This window comes from Zootoca vivipara, chromosome 7 (genome assembly GCF_965207765.1).
Source record: "Zootoca vivipara chromosome 7, rZooViv2.hap1.1, whole genome shotgun sequence".
Lineage (NCBI taxonomy): Eukaryota > Metazoa > Chordata > Lepidosauria > Squamata > Lacertidae > Zootoca > Zootoca vivipara.
This window is the reverse complement of record NC_142590.1, coordinates 56,672,262-56,697,960: the sequence shown is the minus strand read 5'-3', so window position 1 is coordinate 56,697,960 and position 25,699 is coordinate 56,672,262. Positions and strand designations below refer to the sequence as shown.

At 41.8% G+C, this 25,699-nt stretch overlaps 1 protein-coding gene across 14 annotated transcripts; it reads right to left on the bottom strand.

The window, feature by feature from the left end:
* Positions 1-1,306: 1,306 nt before the first annotated feature.
* On the bottom strand, positions 1,307-19,204 carry DYRK3 (dual specificity tyrosine phosphorylation regulated kinase 3). 14 transcript variants are annotated; one of them, XM_060277132.2, is made up of 5 exons: positions 19,049-19,204; positions 16,306-16,421; positions 15,928-15,985; positions 5,576-5,654; positions 1,307-4,227 (listed from the first exon to the last, which is right to left on the bottom strand). In XM_060277132.2, exon 5 carries the CDS (start codon positions 4,204-4,206, stop codon positions 2,656-2,658), a length of 1,551 nt encoding a protein of 516 aa, XP_060133115.1. In that variant the 5' UTR covers positions 4,207-4,227; positions 5,576-5,654; positions 15,928-15,985; positions 16,306-16,421; positions 19,049-19,204; the 3' UTR covers positions 1,307-2,655. The 14 variants fall into 14 exon arrangements, with proteins under 14 accessions (XP_060133115.1, XP_088530472.1, XP_088530476.1 ...); XM_088674346.1 differs by lacking the exon at positions 15,928-15,985 and adding an exon at positions 11,578-11,721; XM_088674350.1 differs by having other exon boundaries at positions 16,306-16,417.
* Positions 19,205-25,699: the final 6,495 nt, after the last annotated feature.

Genomic DNA, 25,699 nt, shown 5'->3' with positions numbered 1-25,699 from the left:
CAAAAAGGGGGAGGGGACAGGGTGTTAGTTTAAAAAGACCCACAGTTTAATTTAAAGACTTTCTGAAGACTATTCCAGGGGGGGGGGAGTTGTTTACAATTACTAAGCCTAAAGGGTAATAAAAAGGCTTTATTGATAATTGATTCCAGTTCCTGAAGTTGCCTCTGTTTCACTCCTGGTAATTTTAAAGCACAGGTGAATTAGGATCACTGAAATACGAACAAAATATTCACTGCCATTGTAGATAAAGCTACACGAAATTTAAACAGCTTCTAGATACCTTTGAGAGAAGTTTAAGTCTGCCTGTCTTCACAGAAAGGATGGCAAAAGAAAAATGATAGTTAGATGACTGTTACTCTGAGCTCTGGCATGCAACTGAACCATATGCCAAAGAAAAGTGTCTAATAGAAGACTGCTCTTCTTCTCTGGCTGTTGTTTCCTTACCTGCAATATTAATGACCTATTTGCTTATTTCAACTAAATTATTGCAGTCTTTTTTTCCCTCCACTCATAATCTCTGCTGCCAAGGACTGAGATACTACAGTAGCCTTTTACCTATAAACCATCTTGAGGACTTATTGGCATCGTGACCATTGCTACTGTTGTATTTGCAGGTTTAAAAATTCCATTTCAAATAAGAATCCCATGTGGATATATGGATCATAGTACAGCCCAGTTGACTTATACATAGGGTTTTTAATTTGAATCAGGGCAGGTTGTGTATAGGTGCAGCATGGCTTTCAGGTACTGAATGCAAATTCTTAAAAATCTGAGCCCAAGTGGGGAAGGAGTATTCTGAGAGCGTACAAATAACTCCAATAATAAGAATAATTCAAATGCAATTTGGAATATACATTACAGATAAAGACAATCTTAATTTAAAAGTAGATAATGTATTTGGAGAATAGAAAAAATGCTGTTATTGTATCCTGTGTGTAATATTTGTTATAATGCATATTGGCCTGTTGGTGACTGGCTCTTTTCCTATCAAGTATTAACAACCTCACAGAATGGGTCAACAAATGATAAAATGCAGAAACAGGACTGGTTCCAACACTATTGGTGCACAAGTGAAATAGGTATCCCTTCCTCCCCTCCGCTTGTAGCCTCCCCAAACGAGTTCTGAAAGTTTCCCCAATTCCACAGAAAAGATTTTCGGTGGATGGCTCTAGGGTGGAGAAAGGTAAGCCTGGTCATACAATGCTGGATTCCACCCTGAGCGAAAATACTCATTGACTTAACTGATTGATCAACATCTGACACAAGTTCACACTAACAACACCTTTGGCTGGGAGACTTTTTTCAGTCAGAGTAAATCTGTTAAACTTGTACTGCTTGTAAAATGTGCCTCAGGTATATGTAAAACTGCTGTGAAACTTAACAAGTGTGTGACTGCCAAATAATGTAAGTTTGGAGGTTTAAACTCAGAAGCAAACTTCTCTCTATCTTAACCATTAATACACATCTTCCACCTTTTATTTTCCAGTAATCAGACACTGCTACATCTCATTACATTTTACTGTACAAAACTTCTGAACCCTCAATCAGATTATGCAAATCGCTCAAGGGCAGGAACCCACTTCCACAATGAACTTTTAATTACTGGCATTTTAACCTTGCCCCAACCTCTTGGAAACTGCACTTGCTTTAAAACAGTTTGTCCTTGAACTAATTCACTAAAATTAAGAGCAGCTTACTTTGAAAGAACAGAGTGTCGTGACACCTGAAAGATTTTTATGGCAAAAGTTTTCATGGACTAGACTGCACTTCATTCAGATGAGGTGGACTGCAATCCACGAAACCATATGCCACAATAAATTAGGTGTAGTCTTTACGTTACCATGAGACTCTTGTTGTTTTTGCTGCAAGACACTAACAGAACCACCCTTCGGGGAAATAATGACACTAAAAGGCAAGGAGACATTTCTACCTCCACAAACAAATGCTAAATTATAAAGATTAGTTCAGTCAATTTTGCATGATGGATGGATGAGGGAAAGGAACCAAGCACATTATACCTAGAGTCCCAAGACCTGTATCTTCGTAGCCTTAGGACAGCACCCACTCTTCTTAGGAGTGTTTTATTGCCACAGACTGCAAGCAAATTTAAGAAGGGCTCCTGGCAAAGAAAAAAACACCAAAGTCTGGCACTCAGTACATTGAAATTACTACAACATCAGCAACCAATAGATATTAAAATATTGTGCTTTTTGACCATCATTCTTTGATGTATTCACTTGTGGCTAATTAAATGCATAGTTTATTTATTATTGAAGTGGTTTGCAGCAAACTGTCTGCTAAGTGAGACTGTCCGCATGAGCAGTGGTTTTTGAGTTTTATTACAACAGTGCTATAAAATCCATCTGTTACACAGTGCGTAACTTCACTGAACAAAACAAATGTGCTGACCTATCAAAAGTGATGTAACAAGCACCACATTCTAGCTGAAACAACTTGATAAAACAATCATAGCCCTTAAAATGCTTATGTTTTGATTCGGGGGGGGGGGTGTTTATACAAGATTTAGTGTTCAATAAAAATCCATTTCTTTTCTCTCTTTTTTTTCAAGACCTCTGCGCATTCTGTTATCTTTTTATATTTCGAGGATATAATTAAAAACACAGCATATGTACTCTGGGAATATGTAATTCTCTATTAGCTGACCAATTTTGGTAGCACAGTGCATAGAGGTATATTGGCATTTGAGTCAGACATTAGATTAGCTCGTAGTTTGTTGGCTACCCCAACAACTGGGGGTAATCTGGAACCTATCCCTGGGAAAGAGCTTGTATAATGAGCAATCCGTTTGCCTGATGTTTTATCCATGCAGGGTGGCTTAGGTACTCGTTTACAAATCCAAGGATGTTTCAAAGCTTGGGTAGGAGTCATCCGTGCAGAAGGATCCCAATTAAGACATTCTTTCAGGAATTCTATAAACAGGGGGTCATCACAGCCTTTTAATGCTGTGACCCAGTCCTTGTTGCCTGGAGCACCACGCATTTTCCCCCTACGTGATCTGCTGCCATTAAGAGTCATTTTCCCATCTGCCTGTGTCGTTACAGTGCAGTAACGAGGATGGCCTTTTGAATTGATGAAGTTTTTGGCTCGCTTGGACTGGTCCAGCAGCTTCTGTGGGGGCATTCCAAGGAGCTCCATCATACAAGCTAGCTGATCGCCTTCATCCTCCCCAGGAAAGAGAGGGTAACCAGTCAACAGTTCCACAAGAATACAGCCAAAACTCCACATATCTATGGGCATCCCATAACGGCTTCCCAAAATGACTTCTGGGGCTCTGTAGAATCGAGACTGTATGTAAGTGTAGACTCTTTGGTGCTCAAAACAGCTGGATCCAAAATCAATCACTTTGATTCCACTCCGCCCTTGTTGTTTTAGAAGAATATTTTCAGGTTTCAAGTCACAATGTATGATTTTGTTTTTATAAAGAGCCTCCAAACATTGCAGTATAGAGTGGGCAAACTTTCGTACCAGCTGCACACTGAAGCCTTGAAATTTGTTTCTTTTGATCAGCTCATAGAGATTCATACTCAGGAGTTCAAAGGTCATACATATGTGATTCCTAAAGGTAAAACTCTCCAGCATGTGAATAACATTCATGCCGCCAGTTTTATCCTGTTTTTTGAGATGCTCCAAGATCCGTATTTCTTCTGCTGCTTGCCGGTGAAACCTCTTTTCATTACGTACCATCTTTAAGGCCAAATGCTGGTGGTTTTTGTGGTCATAAACTTTAGCTACTTGGCCAAAACTGCCTTTTCCAATTATTTTTAGTACTTCATATCGGTAGGCAAGATGGTCGTGAGGCACGTGAATGTAGCTGCCTTGTTCATCATCATATCCACTATTGTTTGGACCTCCAATGACTCCTTGCCTTTTCTTTGCATTTGCACCTACAAAATAAATTTCAGGAAAGTTCAGTATTTCATGCTGCTCATAGACTGACAACTGCTGTTTGTATTGCTTCAGTGCTTGTTCTGGGGACTGACTTCCGGTTTTGTGTGCTTTTGTCAAGCTGCCACTATTTTTGTTGGTACTTATGCTATCAACGCTTTTGTCTTTTGCTGGAGTTGGAAAAGGCCTCTCAGAGCCATTTACTCCTGAAGACTGGAGAGTACTGCTTCTTCTGTTGCCAGAGTCTTCAAATAACTGCTCCACTTTGACTTGGCTCCCTGTCAGAGGATGGTCCTTCATTGTGATTGGGTTAGTAGTTACCTGTTAGGATGAAACAAAGAAAATCTTTAGTTTCAGTTCTCATTTTAACAATGGGGAAGCAAAGAAGCAATGAGATAAGCTTTTCAGATGGCGCATGTACAAATATACGAATTCTGTTCTAGTTCAGAAGCAACCAATCGCAATAGCATGCACAAGAGCAGCTATGCAACACCTACCCGACATATGGGCAGGTGCTGAAAGTTTGGCATTAAACCAGGGGTCGCCAATGTGTTTCTCATGGGCACACAAGTCTACAGAGCTTTTCCTGGTGTCTGCAGGGACCCACCCCCCACTTAAATTGGTATTGAAGCAGCATTCCATTGTAGTCAACATAATAAGCTGCAGTGAGGGCTCGGGGGTTCTGCTATGCGTGCAGTGCCCCTGACAGTTTCCCCAGTTTTTAATGTGCTCATAGGCCCAGGTTGGCAACCCCTGGCATAAGCCAAGTCATAGCTGAAGTATGCATATTTGCCATCTTAGAACCACAGGAAGCAAACTACAAGGATGAAAAAATACAAAACACCACAAATAGGCACACAGAGGGGATGCAAAGCAGAAGCAGGTTATGATAGAAGCTTTTTCAAAAGGCAAGTGGAATGGTGGCCAGGGCAACGGGTGAATTCCAATTTTGTTACCAAGGGCTCCATGCTACTCTCATATGTCTATCCACAGTTCTAATCCACTATTTGAAGCTGTGTACCAAGGCAGAACTGAACACATTTTGCATCTGTCCAAGGAAGGAACTTTTGCTATCCTGTGCCAATAAGGGACTAAATATTTTCCCCAGTGAAAAGAGCAAACTGAAATTGGTAAGAAAACATAATAAAGGAGTTTCTCATTTTTACAAGATTTCAGTGTAATATACGAAAGTAGACCTAAAATTCTATCCAAGGAGAGAGGCAACAGAAACATTTAAAGTTCATACTGCTTTTAGTTCTGCACTGCAAGGAAGTTACAAGATGCTGTGCTGTATTGTACAACTGTGGAAAGTGCAGAAACATCTGCTTTCCATTCTAGCCTTTAATCTCAAAATAAAGTTAGCCAATCCTTGAAACTGAAAATAGAACTTCCATTTCAGTAAAAAATATACACAAGTCTGAAGATAACTGGTGAGTGATGCTATCCATTTCCTGTATAGCAAGTTACTGTCTATCATCCCAACATAGCAGCAAAATAACAACTCATGGAAAATAACTTGCATATCTTTCCGCTGAAATGCCAATACACAGTTTATCCCATTGGCTCAGAAAAAGAAGTTTTAAGAGATAAAGCTCTCTGTTCTTCCTGATTACTACTTAACTGCTATATCTGCCTGGAAAATGTAGACAGTACATTTTGAAGCACACACCTTTCCAGGAACTCATAGAAAATATGATCCAGAGAATTAGCATTTTAGTAACACATTCTTCGCTGGGCTTATGGCTGAACTGCAGAGAAAGAATGACAGACAGTGTAAAATTCTGAATAAGAAGGCCACTTGCAGCAAATAATTCAAAATGACACCAATTCTCTGTAACTCCGTAAGAAATCCAGAAATGTCTGCTTTCCAATCCACCGCTTGCCTGATGAATTCCAGATTCTTCTCTTCATTTACAGTAAAATTAAGGAGCCAATATAAGAAAAGCAAACTGGAATTGAACCTTAGTGAGCTGCAATTTTGTACAGCATACTATGTTTATCTGTAATTTAAAAGGTAACTCCTTGAAATAAAATGGTAAATAAGTATAGCATTTAAAAACTGATACTTGCTATGGATTAACACACCATAACAAAGAGGCACATGTCTGAAAAAGGCACTCTGCTATCACTTAAAGGTGAAGAGATTCAGATTCTTCCCTCTGACCAATAAATGAGGAAGATTCTTGGCCCCTTCTGCCCCAAGGATGGTGGGTAATGTGCCTAACCATAGTACTTGGAAGCTGGAAATGAATGAGTTCAGCTTTTGTGTTCTGTAAACCCAAGTTTCCAGCTTTCATGCTCCAAAATATAAAACTTGGCAAGTGTCAGAGAAGCATTGTTTTAATGGCTCAAAAAACCAAACAGGATTTGTAGAGAGAAATTTAATATAGAGTGACAACCACTTTTCCATAAACAGAAACATACTTACTTGGCATAGAAATGCCATCTCTCCCTACAAACCCAACCTCAGCACCTAACTTCCTTTCCATGATCAAAATCACATATTTTGCAAACATCAGAGGACTATGATCAAGTTAGTTTTCCACAACTATTTTCCCAAAGCATGTAAATGGACATACATGTTTGAGGTGAATTCCCTGCTACATCCTTCTTCGTATTGGCTATCTATATTGCCTAGGAAAGCCTCCTCCCTTCCAAAAGAAAGCAAACTCCCAGCCACTGACCACCTGATTCCATGACATAGCTCTTTCCCCATTCTCTTGCTCTGAAAGAAATGCATGGTATGATTAAGCCTCATACCTCCTAGGGCAGTATTTTGTTTCACAACACATTCTCTATTTTGACAGTGATCCTACAAGGAAATAAACTGAGGTCATGCTGATAAGAAGAAAGTTAGAAAACTATTTGGGTTTGGTTTGATTGGTTTTTAAGAACCAAGGACTAATGGTTAGTCTTTTGTACGAACACAGTGACAACGCACACACAGGCTTGCAACAAACTCCCACAGGAAGACATTAGCTTGAGAAAGCTCCATCTCTCATTTCTCTGCACTGCTCTGAGTATGGACCTGGGCCTCCCGACATCAAGCAACCATTTAATGTACTAGAATTGAAACAGCTATGCCACTCTTTGCCCAGTTCCCATTACTCAGTCATTTCCTGCTGGTGGGGAAAATGATAAAGGAAATAACAAAGAATTTCAACTTCTATAAAGTATTAAAAGTAAAGGTACCCCTGACCGTTAGGTCCAGTTGTGAACGACTCTGGGGTTGCGGCACTCATCTCGCTCTATAGGCTGAGAGAGCTGGCGTTTGTCTGCAGACAGCTTCCAGGTCATGTGACCAGCATGACTAAGCCGCTTCTGGCAAACCAGAGCAGCGCACAGAAATGCCGTTTACCTTCCCGCCAGAGCAGTACCTATTTATCTACTTGCACTTCATGCTTTCGAACTGCTAGATTGGCAGGAGCAGGGACCGAGCACAGGAGCTCACTCCGTCATGGGGATTTGAACCACCGACCTTCTGATCAGCAAGCCCGAGGCTCAGTGGTTTAGACCACAGCGCCACCCGCATCCCCTATAAAGTATTAATATCCTTTTAACATCCACCCATTTCTTAGCACAGTGCCCTACAGGTAACATTTCTCATCTCTCCTGAACAAGCTACAATAAAAAGCATGTCTGCTTCTGTTTTCAGAACTGTCAAAAAGGCATCCAAACATGATAGTGGAGCTCAAGGGCCCCTTAAAACACACGTTTTAAGACTGTAATTAGCAGCCAAATTAGCCCTCTGCTTAACTGCTATATCTCATCTACTGGAACACAATTATTATGCAAAGTAAGTTAACCAATAAAAATCCAGAAGACCTAGAAAAATACTTTTAATATATTACAAAATGAAGAACAGAAAAGTCTGTTTCAGGTTTCAGAAAAAGCCCAACGTTCTATTATGAAAAGCCTGAAAACAGACACACATATTACACGCACTGTGTACTCTGAATAAGGCTAGGCATTTTCCAAAACAAAATCTATTTTGACAAACTTGTCAAATATGAGACTACTGTACGCTGAAGAAAAGGGGCGCAGGGACTAAATGGGCCCCATCATACACTATCAACGAAAGAAAGTATCAAAATTTAACTATGATAACTTTTCAACAATACTTTGTTTAAGATTACTTGGGAAGTACAGTTGTACCTCTACTTACGTTCACCTTTGGGATACGTATGTGGCAAACCCGAAAGTATTTTTCTAGGTTTCACCGCGCGCGCATGCGCAGAAGCACTAAACCATGCCACGCGCATGCCTAGAAGTGGCACCTCCGGATACGCACACCTCGGGATCCGACCGGAGCTCCGGAACAGATTCCGTGCGCAACTGGAGGTACCACTGTACACAGACATTGTTAGTCTACGTCAGGGGTGGGGATCCTCCATTCTGTTGTCCCAATTAGGTGTGCCAGGCCATTTTGGGTAAGCCATATCCACCGATCCAGTGACAGTACAGCACTGTGTACAGTATTCCAAGTGCAGTTGCACCACAGATTTGTATAACAGCATTATGATACTCGCAGTTTTATCTTCAATTCATTTTCTAAGCATTCCTAACACATGTCGCTTTTTTCACAGCTGCTGCAAACTGGGTTGACATCTCATTGAGCTCTCCACTATGCCAATGTTTTGTTTCTGCTCAGTCACTTCAAGCTCTGACCCCATGAGCATGTATATGGTGTACATCACTTTACACTTTTTAAAACATTTAATTGCATTTGCCATTTTATTGCCTATTTACACAGTATTTTGGAGCTCTTCACAGTTCCTTATTGTTTTTACCACCTGGAATAATTTGGTATCATCAGCTTACTTGGCTCCATCCTAAATCTAAATCATTTATGAACCAATTAAAAAGCACAATACTGATCCTGGGGGTACTCTACTTGATACATCTTGCCATTGGAGAACTGTCCATTTATTCCTGCTCTCTGCTTCCTGTTTCTTAACCAGTTACTGATCCACAAGAGGGCCTCTTATCTTATTCCATGACTGCTAAGCTCGGTCAGGAGTCTTTGGTGAGGCACTTGCAGAACTACATACAACTGTACAGCGGTAGCTCTAGCTGCGGACACGATCCGTTCCGGGGTGCCGTTCACACCGTGAAAAGCCCACAACTAGAGCGGCGCTTCTGTGCAACCGCAGAGCATGATAGAGCGCTTCTACTCATGTGCGAAGCACGTAGAACGCTTCTGCACGTGGCAAAACCCGGAAGTTTTTGCCGCGTTCGCAAGCCGAAAAGACGCAACATGCGTCTTTTGCAATACGAGTTATGACTGTATCCCATAGTGTTAATTTATTCAAGATTAACTCTCGATAAGAGTTTGAATTCTTAGGGCAAAATACTCTTTCCCCCAGACCCCACAGGAGCTGTACTTAAAGTTCATTGACATTTCCCCTTAAATTCGAGTCCACAATTCTGCAAAATTAATGCTACTGTATTCTAATCATGTAAATATTTTGTGAACATTTCCATGCAGTAATCTTCCTTCACACCAATACATTTAAATAATATATTTTTTCAGCTTGCAAGATGTTTCAGTTATGCTATATTTTTAGCAGCCTTAAGCCATGACACATTGAAACAAAGTCATATGGTCTCAGATACACTTGTGACCACTTATATTGCTGTTGTATCAGTGTAACTTAAATGAGATCAATTCTTAAATCAAAAGTTGGAGACATGCAACAGCAGCATAAAAAATGTGTGTGTTCACCAGATATATGGTAAGCCTGCTTGAGCACTCCTTCTAGAGGGAAAAGATGGGTATATTATCCTATAACAAAATCACCCTTCTGACTCCCCAATACAAAATGGAAGAGAGAATGGGCAGGACAGCAGAAACAGTGTCATGGTTCACAGCATAGAGCTCCAGGATACAAAAGAAGTGGGCCCTACTAGGGGATGGCAGAAACATGGTCAGACTCACCTTTTGCATGTCTTACTGGTACCTGCAACAGGCATGTCAGATACAAAAGTGGGAGTAGGTAGAACTAGAACGTACATGGTACACTCCACTAAGCAGATGATAACCTAGCCACAGGAGGATGCATTGCATCAACCCTGTTCAGATTATACTAAATACTAACCATACTAACCAAGCCAGAATCATAACACATGCTTTAATGAGGCTTGCTTAGAGACAAACCATGGTTTGTTTTAAAACAGGATCCTTGGTTTGTACAAAACGCTAAGCCAAGATTCTTTACTGGCAAAAAACAAACTTGGTGTCAGGAGGAGGGAGAGTGCATGAGCTCAATGCTTTACTTGAGCTTGGAGAGGTTTGTGCATGTAGCACTAGAATATAGTTTAGTGTTCCATGTGACTGTGGTCATCGTGTCCTTCCTGAGCTACTAGCTGTGCATACCAGGGCAAAGAGGGTACATGAGGGAAAGGGTCCTATCACAGTGAGCATGCTTACATGATAAAGGTTCAATTCTCATATCTATATGGGGCTTGGAATGGTTCCATTCCAAGCCGGTGTGGTGTAGTGATTAAGAGCAGTAGACTTGTAATCTGGGAAACCAGGTTCGTGTCTCCGCTCCTCCACATGCAGCTGCTGGGTGACCTTGGGCTAGTCACACTTCTCTGAAGTCTCTCAGCCCCACCCACCTCACAGGGTGTCTGTTGTGGGGGAGGAGGGGAAAGGAGATTGTTAGCCACTTTGAGACTCCTTCGGGTAGTGATAAAGCGGGATAGCAAATCCAAACTCTTCTTCTACTCTTCTTCATATATAACCCTGAAGAGTCACTTAGACAATACTGAACTAGATGGTCTGAGTATGATGCAGCTTTCTATGAGCCCTAACCCAGCAGAATAGCACAAATTTCACAGGCAAGAGCTTCTAGGGTAAAACCAAGATGCAATCTTCCTCTGGAAAACAGTGCAGTGTCAGAGGAGTGTTGCATGAGTCAATTGCCTGGCTTTCAGATGACGTAGGTTGCCTTTTGTATCATTGGTCCCATCTAGTCAAACATCCCTCATGCTTGTTTGCCCAGGTCTGCTCATTATCTCCTCCACCTCCAAACTGCCTGCCTCATTCATCACGGTGGCGGTAACCAGGCTGCTTGTGAGAGCAGAGGAGACTGCCTTTTACCTGGAGGTAAAACGGCAAGTGGGTGGAAATGTTGCATCTCTTCAAACCTGATAGCAAAGAATTCCCCAAAGACCCTTTACATTTAAAGTCCCTTCCTGAGGCTAGCAGAAGACAGAACATACTCAGGGGGTGTGGAAATGATCCCAACCTGCTCACCTCCAGTAACAAATGGACAGCTGTAACAAAAGGCAAGCACTTTACTAAACACCATCCAAGACACGTGGATGGGGTTGCCAGACTTTTATGAAAGTTGTATAAGACAACAGGATAGCAGGTGCAGTTTACTCTGCAGTGCCATCTGTCACCACAGTGTGCAACTGTCCATAATGCAACTTATGCACTGGGAAAAGTGAAATTTGGCAACCCCACAGAGAAACAGCCAGAATCATACAGGTTACTGAGGCTGGTAATGCTGAAGGCTTCACTTGGTCTGCAATGCTGCTGGGAGTAAGAAGCTACAGCTTCTGTTCAAGGTCAGACTATGGAGCGACAAGGGAGGGGCACACAGACAGTAGAGAACAATGGTCAGCAGCTGCAGCACATAGTTCCTGAACCACAATGCTCACCTGGTGTTTTTGATCAAGTGTGTGTGAGAGAGTGCTGTCTCCCTTCACCCAACCCCCAATGGGGAGTGGATTGCGATCACCAAGACAATACTTACTGATCTCTTGTAGGCAGTTGCAGTGTTTAGTTCTGCTCCATGCCCCCAACTGCAAAAGGGATCGTGAGTGTTTGGCAAGCAATGGTTAGAGTGCAGTTCCTGCCATTCATCAACAGAGAGCTTACCTTCATGTGGGGGTTCATGGCCACTGGCCTCCCCCTCCCTTTCTGCATGTACTTACCTCTCCTGTGTGGGTGGCAATGCTACTAGCTGTGGAGGGAGGAAGAATGGTTAGCCAATACACAGTAGACAATACTGAAGTGGGGTGGGTGGGAGTGAGGGGGGCCACTATGAAGCATGGTACCCTTCCCATGCTTAATTGTGTGGTGTGTGTGCATCCCTAGGTATAGTAGCAGAATCAACATGCATCTTGCTGTTTGTGTGTGGAGACTAAAGACAGAGTACCGATAGGGGCTGCAAGAAGGTGTTAGCAACCTGCTCTTCCTAAAGGTGTGCTGATGAGGCTGTTTGTGTAAAGTGCCCTTTCTCCATAGCTCCCATTACTAAAGTTCTCCCTTGCATGCTCCAAATATTCCTAACAAAGCCCCATGCTGTCATTGGAGCTATAGTGCCTGTCAGGATTTATATGCTGCTGTAGGTGTGGTGTAATTGAGTGCAGTGTTATCTGCATCCTATGTCTGTGAAGCTCTGGCCAGAGCAGGAGGGTTATAGTGTGTTTCAACCCTCCACTGAGTTGAATGGGCTCACCATTTTTATGTCAGTGTAACTGACGTAGGGGCCAGGAGCAGAGTCTGAGAGAGTTTATGATTTAGATGGCTTCTTTCCACCATATCCTACACCACCTTTATTGGTCCCTGCATCTGCAGGATGTCACACCACAACAGAGGTAAAGCTGGTTATTTTGTGATATTATGCCAACATAACCCTGATGTTAGTACAATGTTGCCAGTACAGATCATTCATGCCAAATTCTATGGTGCTCCAGCTGGCGTAAGTGTGCTTAGACTGTGGTGTGTCAGAAGCCACTTTCCTATTGTTTGCCTTGGCTTAACTGGAAAGCAAAGAACTCCCATTCTCCCCTTTCATCCATCAACACATTTCACACCTGGTTAGAATTCCAAATCTTGTTGTTCATGTTTGGTAACCTGACTTCCCTGAGACAGCTGGGATGCAAAGAGTCCTGTCTCCAGTAGAATGGCCAGCTGGATAATAATCAGATGACTTTTGGCAGACTGACCCACATTACTATTTTAACTACAAGTTCCATTTCCAACCAGATGACTTCAGAGTAACCTGTCACCCTGCTTCCAACACTTCCTCTTGCAAGAGCTGGACTACATAGTTTACTTAGCCCATAGACTAGCTGTTAGCAGCCAAGAGAAATGAGTGACAACACATGTGGTGTGGTGTTCATATCAGCTTTTTGAACACTCCCAATATAGGTTAGCCTTGGAAGATTGCTTGTACAGTGGTGCCTCGCTTAACGAACGCCCTGCTTAACGAAATTTCCGCTTAACGAAATGATTTTTCGAGCGGAGGTTGCTTCGCTAGACGAATGCGTTTTCATCTAGCGAATCGCGGTTTCCCATAGGAATGCATTGAAATTCAATTAATGTGTTCCTATGGGCAAAAAACAATTCGAAAAAAATTCAATGCATTCCTATGGGACTCACTAGACGAATTTTTTCGTTATAAGAAAAGACCCGTGGAACGAATTAAATTCGTCTAGCGAGGCACCACTGTACTCTTAATATTGCGCTATTTACTTCTGAGTAACCATGCTCAGGACTGTCTGTAAGTACAATAGGACTAACTCCTTAGAGCACTAAGACTGCAGTATTAGAAGACAAGGGCATTTCCAGACAGTTTATTGTAGACTCAGTGCTGCTTGTGCACATAGGTTTCTCAAGTGTCCATACAAATTTCTCAGCATCAAAACTCCAGTCCATAGTACTACAATTAATCTGGATTTCCCTCACTGTGGAAAATCCAGTAAGCAAAAATTTCCCTATTATACATTAGTGGTCATCACTAGTATGGAAGCCAGTTGCATTTTTTTGTGTGGGTTGGGGGCAATTTGTCATGTGTATGATGTTTTAGTGGGTGGCCCCTTCTGTTTGCGCCTCACCTAATCACAACCTAGCCAGTTTTTGTTTCAGGCGGACCCTATAGCCAAACAAAAACATTTATTTCCACTGACTGCCACATGCTAAAGGCATGCACAGTTCAGGAATTATTCTCTGTAGACCTCCACCCAGTAACTTTGGTGGATTACTTCTGAGATTATAATTGCAATACACATATCAGACTTTTAAATTATTTTTAAAAAGTAACATGGCAGTTGTGCACAAGACCTCTAACACTCTTTGCACAAAAACTATACAAAGTCAGGAAAATGGCACTTTTATGTTAGAGCTGAGTACCATTTTTATTTTTAATGGAAACAGATATTGTCCCCCACAAAATAATACAAGCCTTCATTTTGCTCATTGTGAAACATGAGAACTAAAGCTAGTAACATTTGGTCTTACACTGTTGGGCACTTCCTGGAAGTTTTGTTTTTATTGCATGTGCGCATGGTACAGAAAAAAAACCTTGCACACATGCTCAGAATGGGAAAGTATTTGGAGGGTTGAGGGGAAAGGCAAACAAAAAACAAGCAAACAAAATCCCATAAAAAAACCCATGGTATGAACCTTTTCGTTAACTGAATACATTCAGGAATGTATACCTTAGGTAAAGTTTAAAGCAGATGCTGGTTGTATACGTTGGACTTTTTTATTTCCTCCCTAAACCTCATTGATAATACAAATAGCATTTAAGCTATTTAAATATTCTTCACTTTCACTTGGGTTAATAAGGCAAATGCCTTTATAGATTTAAATATAATCTTTAGTTATACTTTTTAAAGAAGCCACTACACAGAGAACTGTACTACAAAAAGCAAGAAATCCATGACTGAAAGGGTTTACAAGAAAACACAGCATAAATAATCTGAACAGGCACATGGATGTTTGATTTTTTTTTTTTAAAGGGCACAAGATTCAATGATGGCCTAGAAAAACAGTATTCCCTTTTATATGCATTCATAAATGATTTGAATATGTGTGTATGCACACACATACACACACTTGCCAAGACAGGGGGAAGGCAAAAAGTATTACTAGGTGTCACAAGCCGACAAACAACCGTTTATGACCGTCATAATCTGACCCAAAGCATTTGCTTTCACATCTCTATGTCACATTCTAATCCATTACTCCCCTCTGGCTTTTAGCCACAAGTTTCCAATAAGCAATCATGGCATGATAGAATGCTAAAAGTGTACATGCCAGTTTCTTCTCTCAGTGATCAGACTATGCAGGGAATCTTTGGTTTCACTCAGAATAGAATTCCCCTGTTGCTGGAAAGTATTTACACATCATCTTACAGTTAAGATCATTGCCACAGCTGGATATAATTGATGCAACCCAAATGAGCCCCTTCAGCCAGCTTCCAAAGAAATACAACTCTGATGAAAACATCTATCATGTCTATAAAAATAGAATTCAAGTGACAGGGAACAGTGGTGTCCCTTATTTAATGGGAGCATATGAAGAAATAAAAACAACACCCATAATACATAAACACAAAAGTACTATTTCAGCCCTATAAATGCCTAGTTGCATATAAAAGTTAAAGTATATTCAGATACACACAGGTGCAGTCCTAGTACTCCTGTGTCAAGTGCCAAGTATAAATGCAACAGACACAGCTCCCCAGATAACACAGCAGACTGCTGCACCTATAGTGTGATCTCTCTCACTTCTGACCAACAAAGAGAGCACAAACACAAGTATCAGTTCTACTATCCATGGCTTGCTTCTTCACTAATCAGATTTTACTTCTGTCTTATCCTAGAGAAAGTTGATTTATTTAACAGTTGAAAGAATAAAGTCACAGAAGAGCTGCTCTTGCAACTTTTACTCTGATGTAAGCTGGAAGAGAATGAATTCAATAATAGTATTTTGAGACCTCTAGGTGTAAGGTAGTATAGAAATTCAATAAATAATAAATAAATAGTTTATTTCTAACTTTATATATTGATGTTTCCCCTGAGGAATACAAATGGATGTCTAGAACAAGCTTGAAAATTTAGAAGACAGCTTTTAAACATATTTTTCGCCACTGCAGAAAGGACCAGAGAACCTCTAAAGTGCTAGGTATACTGTCTGCACAGAGACAGGCAGGCTTTTGGCACTTCTTAATTAGCTCTCTTGTCAAGAGATATTAAAGCTGCTCTCTGTTCCCTTACCTGGGCATGCCTGTTGTTGTCACCAGGCCCTCTCCCACATCATGAGCACATCCTGGGACTATGGTACAATAGGGGAGGGGGAAAGAGAAGCAGTAAGGCAGGCAGAGCAGCAGTGGGGCGACTACCCCCAGAAAACTGAGTTACAAGGCTGTACTTGTTAAGACAAGAATGAGTTACTGATTAATAAAACACACATACATTAGTATCATGAGTTGCACCTAGTTATTAAGTAACATTCTAGATCATGCTAAACAGCATATCCTAGGGCCTGGAAGTCAGTAAGAACAAAATGCTTTATTACGACCTTCCTCATGGATACAGCTGTATTAATGTTTCGCAACATTGGAGACAGAATCTAGGATTCCTGAAATTACTTACATTAGGTCTCCCCAGTGATGGAAGTCCAGAAGGGGTGCATTCTTCATTTGTAGGATCTGCATATCTAATCTGATCTATTCTCATGTAGGAATCGTACAAGCCATCTCCAAACCTGGCTGGAAATAACAAGATGGTCAGTAAAAACTAACATCAATTCATACAAACGTTATTTATAATTTATTTTTCAGTAAGCCATTTAAATTTGCACAGGATGAAGAAACGAAAGAAAAAAGCAGCAACTATAACACAGCTAAAAACCGATTTATTAAAGCTAGATCAGATATTGGAAACTCAACATGTTTTAGGACTCCATAGCTCATTGTCCCCAGCCAGCATAGCCAAGTCAGAGATTATGGGAATTGTTGTCCAGCAACATCTGAAGGGCCACAGGTTCCATATCACTAGGCTAAATGTTCACTTAGCTTTAGGATTTGTTTATGGGGCAAACTCTCAAACCAGGTCCATTTATCACAAATATCAAGAAAATCTTAAAATCTTTTAGCTAGGAATGTGTTTTAAAGAAAATTATCTGAGAGGAGCACACAATTCTGTAACATCTTTATTTAAAGGTTGCAAAATAAGCCAATAAATAGTAAATAAAATTCCTTCTAAATTAAGTAAAAGTGGAAATGTGTTGCACAGCACTTATGAATCAATGTCTGCTTAATGTGACGGAGAATAATTGTTCCAGAAAAAGAAATTACTACACAATCAATACGTGTATTGGGTCACAAACACAGTTGTCTACAAATATTATATTGCTATGTACGGTAACTGTAAAAACACCACCTTCAACATTACACTAAGGCTGAAATCGGTAGTGCTTGCTTCCAAGCAAACATGCAAAAGAATGAGCTGTAAATACTGTATTATCTTAATTTTCTACATTTTTGTTTTAAACTGATCTCCAATTAGAAGTTATATTCCAACCAATTATCCTTGGCCTATGCAAATTATTATATTTTCACTTGAATGCTGCATTTATTGTCGACCCCCCCCCCCACATAAATGCCACAGACCAGAGTTTGATACTGACATATATGCATAGCTATAAAACAGTATTCTATTCCTGAAGATGCTGTTTTAACAAATGTGTTCTATAGAAACAGTGAAACAGAAAAATCAATGGTGTGAAGGAAAAGAAAAATACCTAGTAGGTTCCTCACCCTGCCTTACTTGATCACTAAAGAAATTGCCTTTCTTTTAAAGCTTGGATTGCAAAACTAACAAACAAAATAGTTACATGGGGAGTACTGCTGATCTGAACAAAGGAATGCTCCTTGTCCTAATTGAAAACAGTTAACAAGAAGTCAACCAAGTTGCCAATGGAAAAATGTCAAAATAAAAATTCTTCCTTATGCAGAATTTGGCAGTGACTTGAAGGAATCTGGCCTGCTTCTAAGTCTCTTAAAGTCATAGAGTATTTTGGATATGCGTTTACACACAAAGTGCCCTGAAACATGAGACCATTTCAGATCCATACTGATCAACCTTTCCCTGGCGTTAAACTTGCCCAGACTGAACAAAGCAATTGTTACAGAACCTTAGAAAGAAAGAAAAGGCTGAAATCGACGTCGTTTCCTATGGTGAAGCATAAGGCAGCCCCATCAATCCTCCCAACTAAGGCCAGCTTGTCCTTTAAAATCAGACGCAGGCTGCTTTGTCCCGACTGGCATTTTAAACCTCTCGTGCGATGGGGAGTTTCCCCCTGGTCTCCTGGGGAACCGGTCCCGACACGCTTCCCGAGGCTTCATCCGCATTTTTCTCTCTCTCTCGACTCCATCCTCCACCACCACCTAGGGCCGAATCCAGTGCTAGTCCTACTCAAGAACAGACCCATTGAAAACAAGGAACATGGCTAACCCAGGCTCATTATTTCCGGTAGGTCTACCCTTGAGTAAAACTTAGTTGGATGCAATCCACAAGCTCCGATTGCAATCGTGTGCATGTTTACTTTGCGGCCAATCCCGCAACAAGGCTTAACCCACAACAGGACCGGGCTTTTAGCATTTTTGCCGACGGTGCCGTGTTCGTCGCGACCCCTGCAAAAAAAAAAAAAACCACCCGGCCGGCCCTTAGCTTCAAAACAAGCTTGCCGCAACCTCATGTCTGCCTCTTTCTCTCCCACCATCCCGCTCTCTGGTGCTAGATTCCCCCCGCCATCCTCCTCCACAATATGCCCCCCCCGGCTGCATTATACTGCGGATCCAGATCACCTAAAACGGATGAGTTATCATTTTAAACTCCTCGCAATCGATCTAACGGAAGGGCACAGGGTGGAAAAAGCAGCAACAAAGAAGTGGATTTCACACACTCGCACGCACACACAGGGCAGGACGCGAGATCGCTTGGAAGACTCTTTTCCTTCGTAAAACAACCCAACAGCCTCCCCTCCCAATGTAGGCGATCGGGGGGCCCCACCTCAAAATCCCCGTTGCACAAAACGAAGGTGGACGAGGCAGGCGCAACGTGGCCTCTCTCCGAGGAAGCGGGGCCAGCGCGGCATGTGCGTTCGGCTGCATATGCAATAATACAGATCGATACTTCGCCTCTCTTCTTGTCCTCTTCCGCGAGAAGCCCCGCGGGACCCCCTTCTCCGAGTCTTCGAATGGCCCAAAGGCCCTCTCGCCTCGAGGAGTGGAGGGATCCATTCCAAGTCGGGGGGGGGGGAGAGGAATAAGATCCGAGGTAGAGACCCAGGGAGACCCATTTAACCTCCCCGCCCGGGAGGGGCCGTTATTACCTGCAGTGAGGGGACCCTCCGGCTTCCTGCTCAGCAGCATCATGGCGGTAGCGGGGTGGAAGCCCGCGGCCCCTGCGCCCCATCACCCTAGCCAGGCCCACACTGCGGCTCGCGCTGCCTGCCTGCCTCGTTCGTTCCCTCGCCTCTTTCTCCTCTGAGGCTGTAGCACGGCGGGCGGGGCCGCGGCAGTGCTCAGGGCGCGGTTGCTAAGGGAACGTCTGCTTGGCCCTCTATGCGCTTGCGCAATGGGAGGAGGCGTCGAGCGGGGACAAGAGAAAGGAAACGGGAGGGCGCCGAGGGGGGAGAGAGTGGGGAGAGAGAAGGCGGCGGGGGTGCTGGCAGGCGGCTTGGTAAATAAAAACCATTTGAGCAACCCGTGTGTGTGTGTGTGTGTGTGTGTGTGTGTGTGTGTGTGTGTGTGTGTTTTAGGGCCACGCCTTAGGAACCTTGCCGAGACCTCAAAAAGCGCTTCTTGTCCGTCCGCAGCGAAGCCAGGTCGAATTCGAATACAGTAACAACAACACAGAGCCTTGTGGCACCTTGAAGACTAACACATTCATTATGGCATGAGCTTTCGTGGACTTGCACTGTGGCTGGCGCTTATTGCAGCATAGGCTGCTGCCCTAACAGTTATTATGCAGCAAGCTCTTGGTCTGACACAAGTGTTCTCCTAAACAAAGCTGCCAGATCTTTTAAGGTGTCCGCATCACCACAAGACGCTTGCAACGCATGGGTATACGTCTTCACTCATAAGATTTCCAAGAAACCGTGGTTTTATTATTTTAAGGAGGAAAACCATAGCTCAGTAGTATAAAGCAACTGTTTGGCACGTAGACGGTCCCAAGGGCAACACTCAGTATCTCCAGATCAGGTTGGGAGAGACCCCTGCCTAACATCCTGGATTCCTGGAAAGCCACTTGCCAATCCCGGTAAACAATACTGAGCTTGATGGACAAGTGATCTGGCTTGATAAAAGGCAGCTTCCCCTGCTCCTGTTTTATCTTTTTGCCTACCAAACAGTTCTGTGTAACTCCCAGGCTTGAATACTTTCAGCAACAGACCAAGTGTATGCCCACCGTGACACTAGAAGATCCAAAACACATTCAATCTGACAAACTAGTTAAAACTAGGCTACATTTCTTTCCAGTGTAATTGTATGCCTGCCCACACAGAACATTTGAGTTTGGTGGGGGCTTACTCCCACCAAAGTGTGCATAGGATTTCAGCAATATGCTGTGTTTTAAATAAGCTTTGCTTGGGAACTTATCTGTAACATAGTTTTGTTGAGTGGAATATACAATGCCCGACAAATTGGGCTCCTGATTGTCTAGGGCAAGGGTGGGGAAGCTCAGACCCAGTAGCCAAAATGTGGTTCTTGGATCTCTCCCCAGGCCCTCCCTGTGTTCTTGAACTCTGATAATGCCTGTTGCTTGTCTGGATGGAGAAGAGAGAGGGATGTATAAATGGGTGTAGATACTAGCCTACTGTACAAATGTAAAATGTACATGTATTGCTTCATCAGTGAGGCAAGGTGGGGTGACTGGCTCAGGCAGCAGGATCTACAGAGGCAGCAGATCCTGATGTAGACCACCTTGGGGTCCTGATTTAGATCTTCACTCACCCCTTCTTCCCTGGCAGGGAGGGGGACACCATCTTGTGGTTCACCTCAGATGCCCAGATGTCTTGGACTGGCCTTGGTCCCACCTATTTTTTTTGCTGACATATGGTGAAAAGGGAATGCAGCACAACATAGGACATACAAAAAGTCATACAAATTATGTCAAACAAAAAGTGTCAGGTGCCCCCCCCGTTCCCCGGAAGTCCTGTCTTTTGATATAAATTTGGCATTGCTTGATACGGATTTCATATAAATTTGATATAGCTTGATAGACTTTTTAATATAAATGATGTCCTACAGGATGACAATGGTGGGTCAATGTTGAGAAAGATTGAGGGCACAAGGAGAAGGGGACGACAGAGGATGAGATGGTTGGACAGTGTTCTCAAAGCTACGAACATGAGTTTGACCAAACTGCGGGAGGCAGTGGAAGGCAGGAGTGCCTGGCGTGCTCTGGTCCATGGGGTCACGAAGAGTCAGACATGACTAAATGACTAAACAACAACAACACTCCCTCAATGCAACCTGCTGTCCCCAGGTGTACTGCGCAATGCTGTCACCAGTACTGAAGTAAGATTCAACAGGGGCACCATCTTGTTCTTCACCTCAGTCTTGGGTCAGCCCTGCAGGGACACGGATACATATTTTGCACCTCACTCCAGTTGGTAGGCATCAGGATTCTAATAATATTTGTTTTGTTTTGATTTAACAGCATTTGTACACCACTATATCGTAGAAGCTACTAACATGAGTTTGACCAAACTGCGGGATATATATATATACACACACACACACACACACACACACACATTGAAATTATTGATAAAAGAAAGAAGTTAAAAGCAAGCTGACCTACAAAAAATAAAAAATAAAAATATATGGATAGTTCAGTTGCTTAGAGTGTGGTGCTAATAATGCCAAGGTTGCAGGTTTGATCCTTGTATGGGACAGCTGCATTGCAGGGGGTTGGACTAGGTGATCCTTAGGGTCCCTTCCAACTCTACAATTCTATTATTATAAAATAAAATTACATATTAAAATACATTCCAACTTTACATAATTGGTTGGGCCAAAACAAAAAAGTTTTTAGCAGGCACTGAAAACAGTACAGCAGAACAAAATAGAATGCAACACCTGAAGTCTGTCCACCTGTTTATAGGTTTACACATTATGAGTTGTCCTCAAGTTATGCCTATGCCAATCAAAATAAAACATAATGTGTTGAATGCTATCTGTATGCAGCCAAGAAAAGGTTTTGGGTTTTTTGTTTTTTTTGATGGAGCTTCTGTGCATCCCAAGCAATTGCTTGGGATGCAGAGAAAATTATTTGCTGACACCCTGCTACCACATATAAAATTCAATTTTGTACTAAGAATGAAAAATATTGACATAACTTCAACCAAACTGCAGCTAAACAAACATTGTGTTCAATATGCCTTCCTTTCTCCTGATCCCTAAAGTGAGTTTTTATCCATCCTTCAGTTCTTAGAATCTTTCTTTCTTTCTTTCTTTCTTTCTTTCTTTCTTTCTTTCTTTCTTTCTTTCTTTCTTTCTTTCTTTCTTTTTAGCTGAAAACTCCCCTTGACTTCCTCACGGTTGAAAGTGATACCTTTTGTTAACTATTCTTGCATCTTTAGACAACAACACTCTCATTAGCACTAATAGGTGTGCATCAGAGTTTAATTTGGAATGTTACCCTCCTTATATGAAAGGGTTTCTGAATAAGGCTTTATATGAATATCCCATGATCAAATATTTGGGTTTTCTTTTCAAGGATATCAAATAATTTTGCAAAAAGCAATGCTGAGAGCCATCTGGTGCTGTTAACAGGGATCACAGCCTTCCTTATGTCTCTTGGGGCATATGTGCTGTACCATGCCATTTTCCTTAAGGGAAGCAAAGGTCACAATAAATATTTGCTGCCTCCCAACCCTAATCACATTTTAGGTGTTTAGCAGGTTTGCCATTTATTGTATTCTAATTGATTTCTATGCTTTGTAGTCTCAGAGGGAATGGTCTATTAAAAAAATATTGTGAAAATTCATGTGAAAATCACATTTCCTCTCCACGTGAATTATCCCAGACCAGCTGTGCTCTATCTTAGAATATGGAGGCAAGTCAGTCAGGTTGTCCCTTGAGATGCATGGCTGAGGTTTGTATTTCGGTTACCTCTCAAATAAATAAGAATGCGTATCTGACACAAGTTGTGAAATAGCTTTTTCCTACAATAGTAGAAAAATTAAGAACCAAAAAGACTAATATTCGTATTGCCTCAGTATGGATTTTGGACCTCATAAAGCCCGTATTAGCTATTGGTTGGCCAATTCATGACAGATTCTCATATCGTCAGTGTAAAGATAAGCAGGAAAACTATGCCATATAGACTACAGTCAAGTATCTTTGGGGTTCTCCATGAAGCTCATTGGGTGGCTTTGGGCCATAAAATGAAATGGGGAACATGATTGTGTCTACTACTTTGAACACATGGGAGTGCTTAGTATGTTTTGTTAGTTTGTCAACATTGTTAATAGCGTTTTGTGGATTATGACTGCTGTAATGCTTTGTGAATTTTATTACTTATTTTACGGCTGTGCTGTTTAGCCTGTTTTTTAAAAGTTGTTTTATTAATGGTGCTTTATAGAAGGTTGTTGTTTTACTGAAGATTTGTAATTATTTTATATGACTTATATTGTAATTGTGATGTTCTACTATGTTCTTATGTACCCTCAGGGGCGTGGGTGGCGCTGTGGTCTAAACCACAGAGCCTAGGGCTTGCTGATCAGAAGGTTGGTGGTTCGAATCCCCACGACAAGGTGAGCTACCGTTGTTCGGTCCCAGCTCCTGCCCACCTAGCAGTTTGAAAGCATGTCAAGTGCAAGTAGATAAATAGGTGCCACTCCGGTGGGAAGGTAAATGGTGTTTCCGTGCGCTGCTCTGGTTCGCCAGAAGCGGCTTAGTCATGCTGGCCACATGTCCTGGAAGCTATACGCCGGCTCCCTCGGCCAATAATGCGAGATGAGCGCCGCAACCCCAGAGTCGTCCATGACTGGACCTAATGGTCAGGGGTCCCTTTACTATGTTCTTATTTATTGTATGTAAGCAGCTTTGTGACTCGTGAGTAAAAAGTGACATATAAATAATAAATGAATGAAAATGAAATGAAGATGGGATATAAACAAACAAATAAGTGGTATAATTAATCCAGCCTTCCTCAACCTGGTGCCCTCCAGATATTGTTGAACTGCAAACTTACTGCAGATCCAGCTAGATGGCCTGTGTTCAGGAATAGTGGGGTTTGCAGTCCCAACAATATGTCAAAGGTAGCAGGTTGGAAAAGCTCAATTCCTCCTCTGCTCAAGATTATTTTGAAGGCTGTCCAACTTTGTTCCTTTCATAGGAGTTATCGGTGAGATGTGATTTTCAATTCACACTACATTACACTGAGGCAAACATACAACAAGCACATTGTAGGAGTTTTTGCTTCCTCTCTTTATGTAGAAAGAATCAGGTATGTAAATATTTTACATAAATGCAGCCTATGGAGAATAATAAACACTCTGCTGTGATAGCCATAGTATTTCACCATTTCAAGGTAGAAATAGAATAAAACCAGAACATTTACTCATCTTGTTTTTACATGTACCAGATTTTAATGAACAATATTCAGAGTATGAGTTATTCTCTGGTTTCCATCAAATAGCTTCTTCCTAGAATGTTTTACACATTTTTGCTTGATGTGCCTGGGCTTTGAATCATTTTTTAAAGCAAATCAGAAGCAGCCAGACAAATGTTGAAATAGCTTTAAATTAAGAGTTAAATGTTAATTGCTCTAATCTTGCAACTGGATACAGCTAGATAGTAGTTTCAGAGATTCAGGGACTTTCATCCTTATGGATATGCAGAAGGCTACTGGCCCACACACTCCTATGTGTATTTACTCAGAAATAAGTCCCTCTGAATTTGATAAGACTTACTCTTTAATGAGTGTGTTTAGGATTGTAGTTTGCATAGATCATGACAAGTAGAAACCTTAAACATTTGCAGTGCAATTCTATTCATTTTAACTTTGAAGTTCCACTAAGGTCAATGGGGCTTATCCCCAAAAGGTATACACAGAAGCACATTCTTACCTGACTAATTTATCTGCTATACCTTCTGATGCAAGCAGAAATGCACAGTATTATATTGGAAAGTGTCATGAGAAGGACAGTAGTTAAAGTCACTAGCCAATCAAGTTTCTCCTGCCTTCACATTCCGCTTACCTCTTTAATGTAAAAGTGCAGCCTTTGGCAAAGAAAAATTGTGCATGTCTTAAAACAAACAGTAGCTAAAAGGAGCCCATGGGCTGGGTTTTGTGGTCCCACAAGACCTCCCACCAAGTCATTAAAAAACAACAACATATGGATCCCCTGCTGTGATGCCAAAAGGTGTTTTGTGGCTTTGCATGGTTTTTTAAAGAATGAAAGCTCCCATAAGTCCCTTGCTGTGATACTGTGATGCCAAAAGGTTTTTGTTACAGTACACTCCCAACCTCCAAAATTAAAAGAATGTCTGTGGCCGCTTTACACTTTGGCCACACCAGCTTTGACATGCGACCACAGATCAATGTGGCACTAGGTCCAAATGAAAGTAAGACCATTTATAGCTACTTATATGGATCATATTGGAAATCTCCCTTATGGTATCGTTATGATGACAGGAGGATGACCCTCATCAGATATATAGTTTCAGGGGAAATCCTAGGGAAGTGAAGACTTCTAGGTCAGGGGTGAGCTAAAGGTAGATGTGGATCTACTGGTAGATCTTTGGGTGATGTGCAGCAGATCAGCAAGTAACAGGAACAACAACAGCATGTTTCCACCCTACTAATAAGTACAATGAAGAAAGCTTGGAGTGACCAGAAATAGAATTTTGTGAGGATTGTAAGCTCATTTCACTTCCGACACAAAACCCCTGTTCTCAGCAGATCCTTTAATTCTAAATTTATGTCCTTTGCACCTGGTTCTAGTTGATCTCAGGGTTCTAGTAAAACT

Excerpts from the sequence above, each read along its gene's own strand:
- DYRK3 (XM_088674342.1), bottom strand. The coding sequence starts at position 18,956 with ATGGATCCCTCCACTCCTCGAGGCGAGAGGGCCTTTGGGCCATTCGAA. Across the intron at positions 16,418-18,726 it reads TGTGCAACGGGGATTTTGAG|GTTTGGAGATGGCTTGTACG; the intron begins GTGGGGCCCCCC and ends ATTTCCAGCCAG. Across the intron at positions 4,228-16,305 it reads CATCACTGGGGAGACCTAAT|GTAACTACTAACCCAATCAC; the intron begins GTAAGTAATTTC and ends TCATCCTAACAG.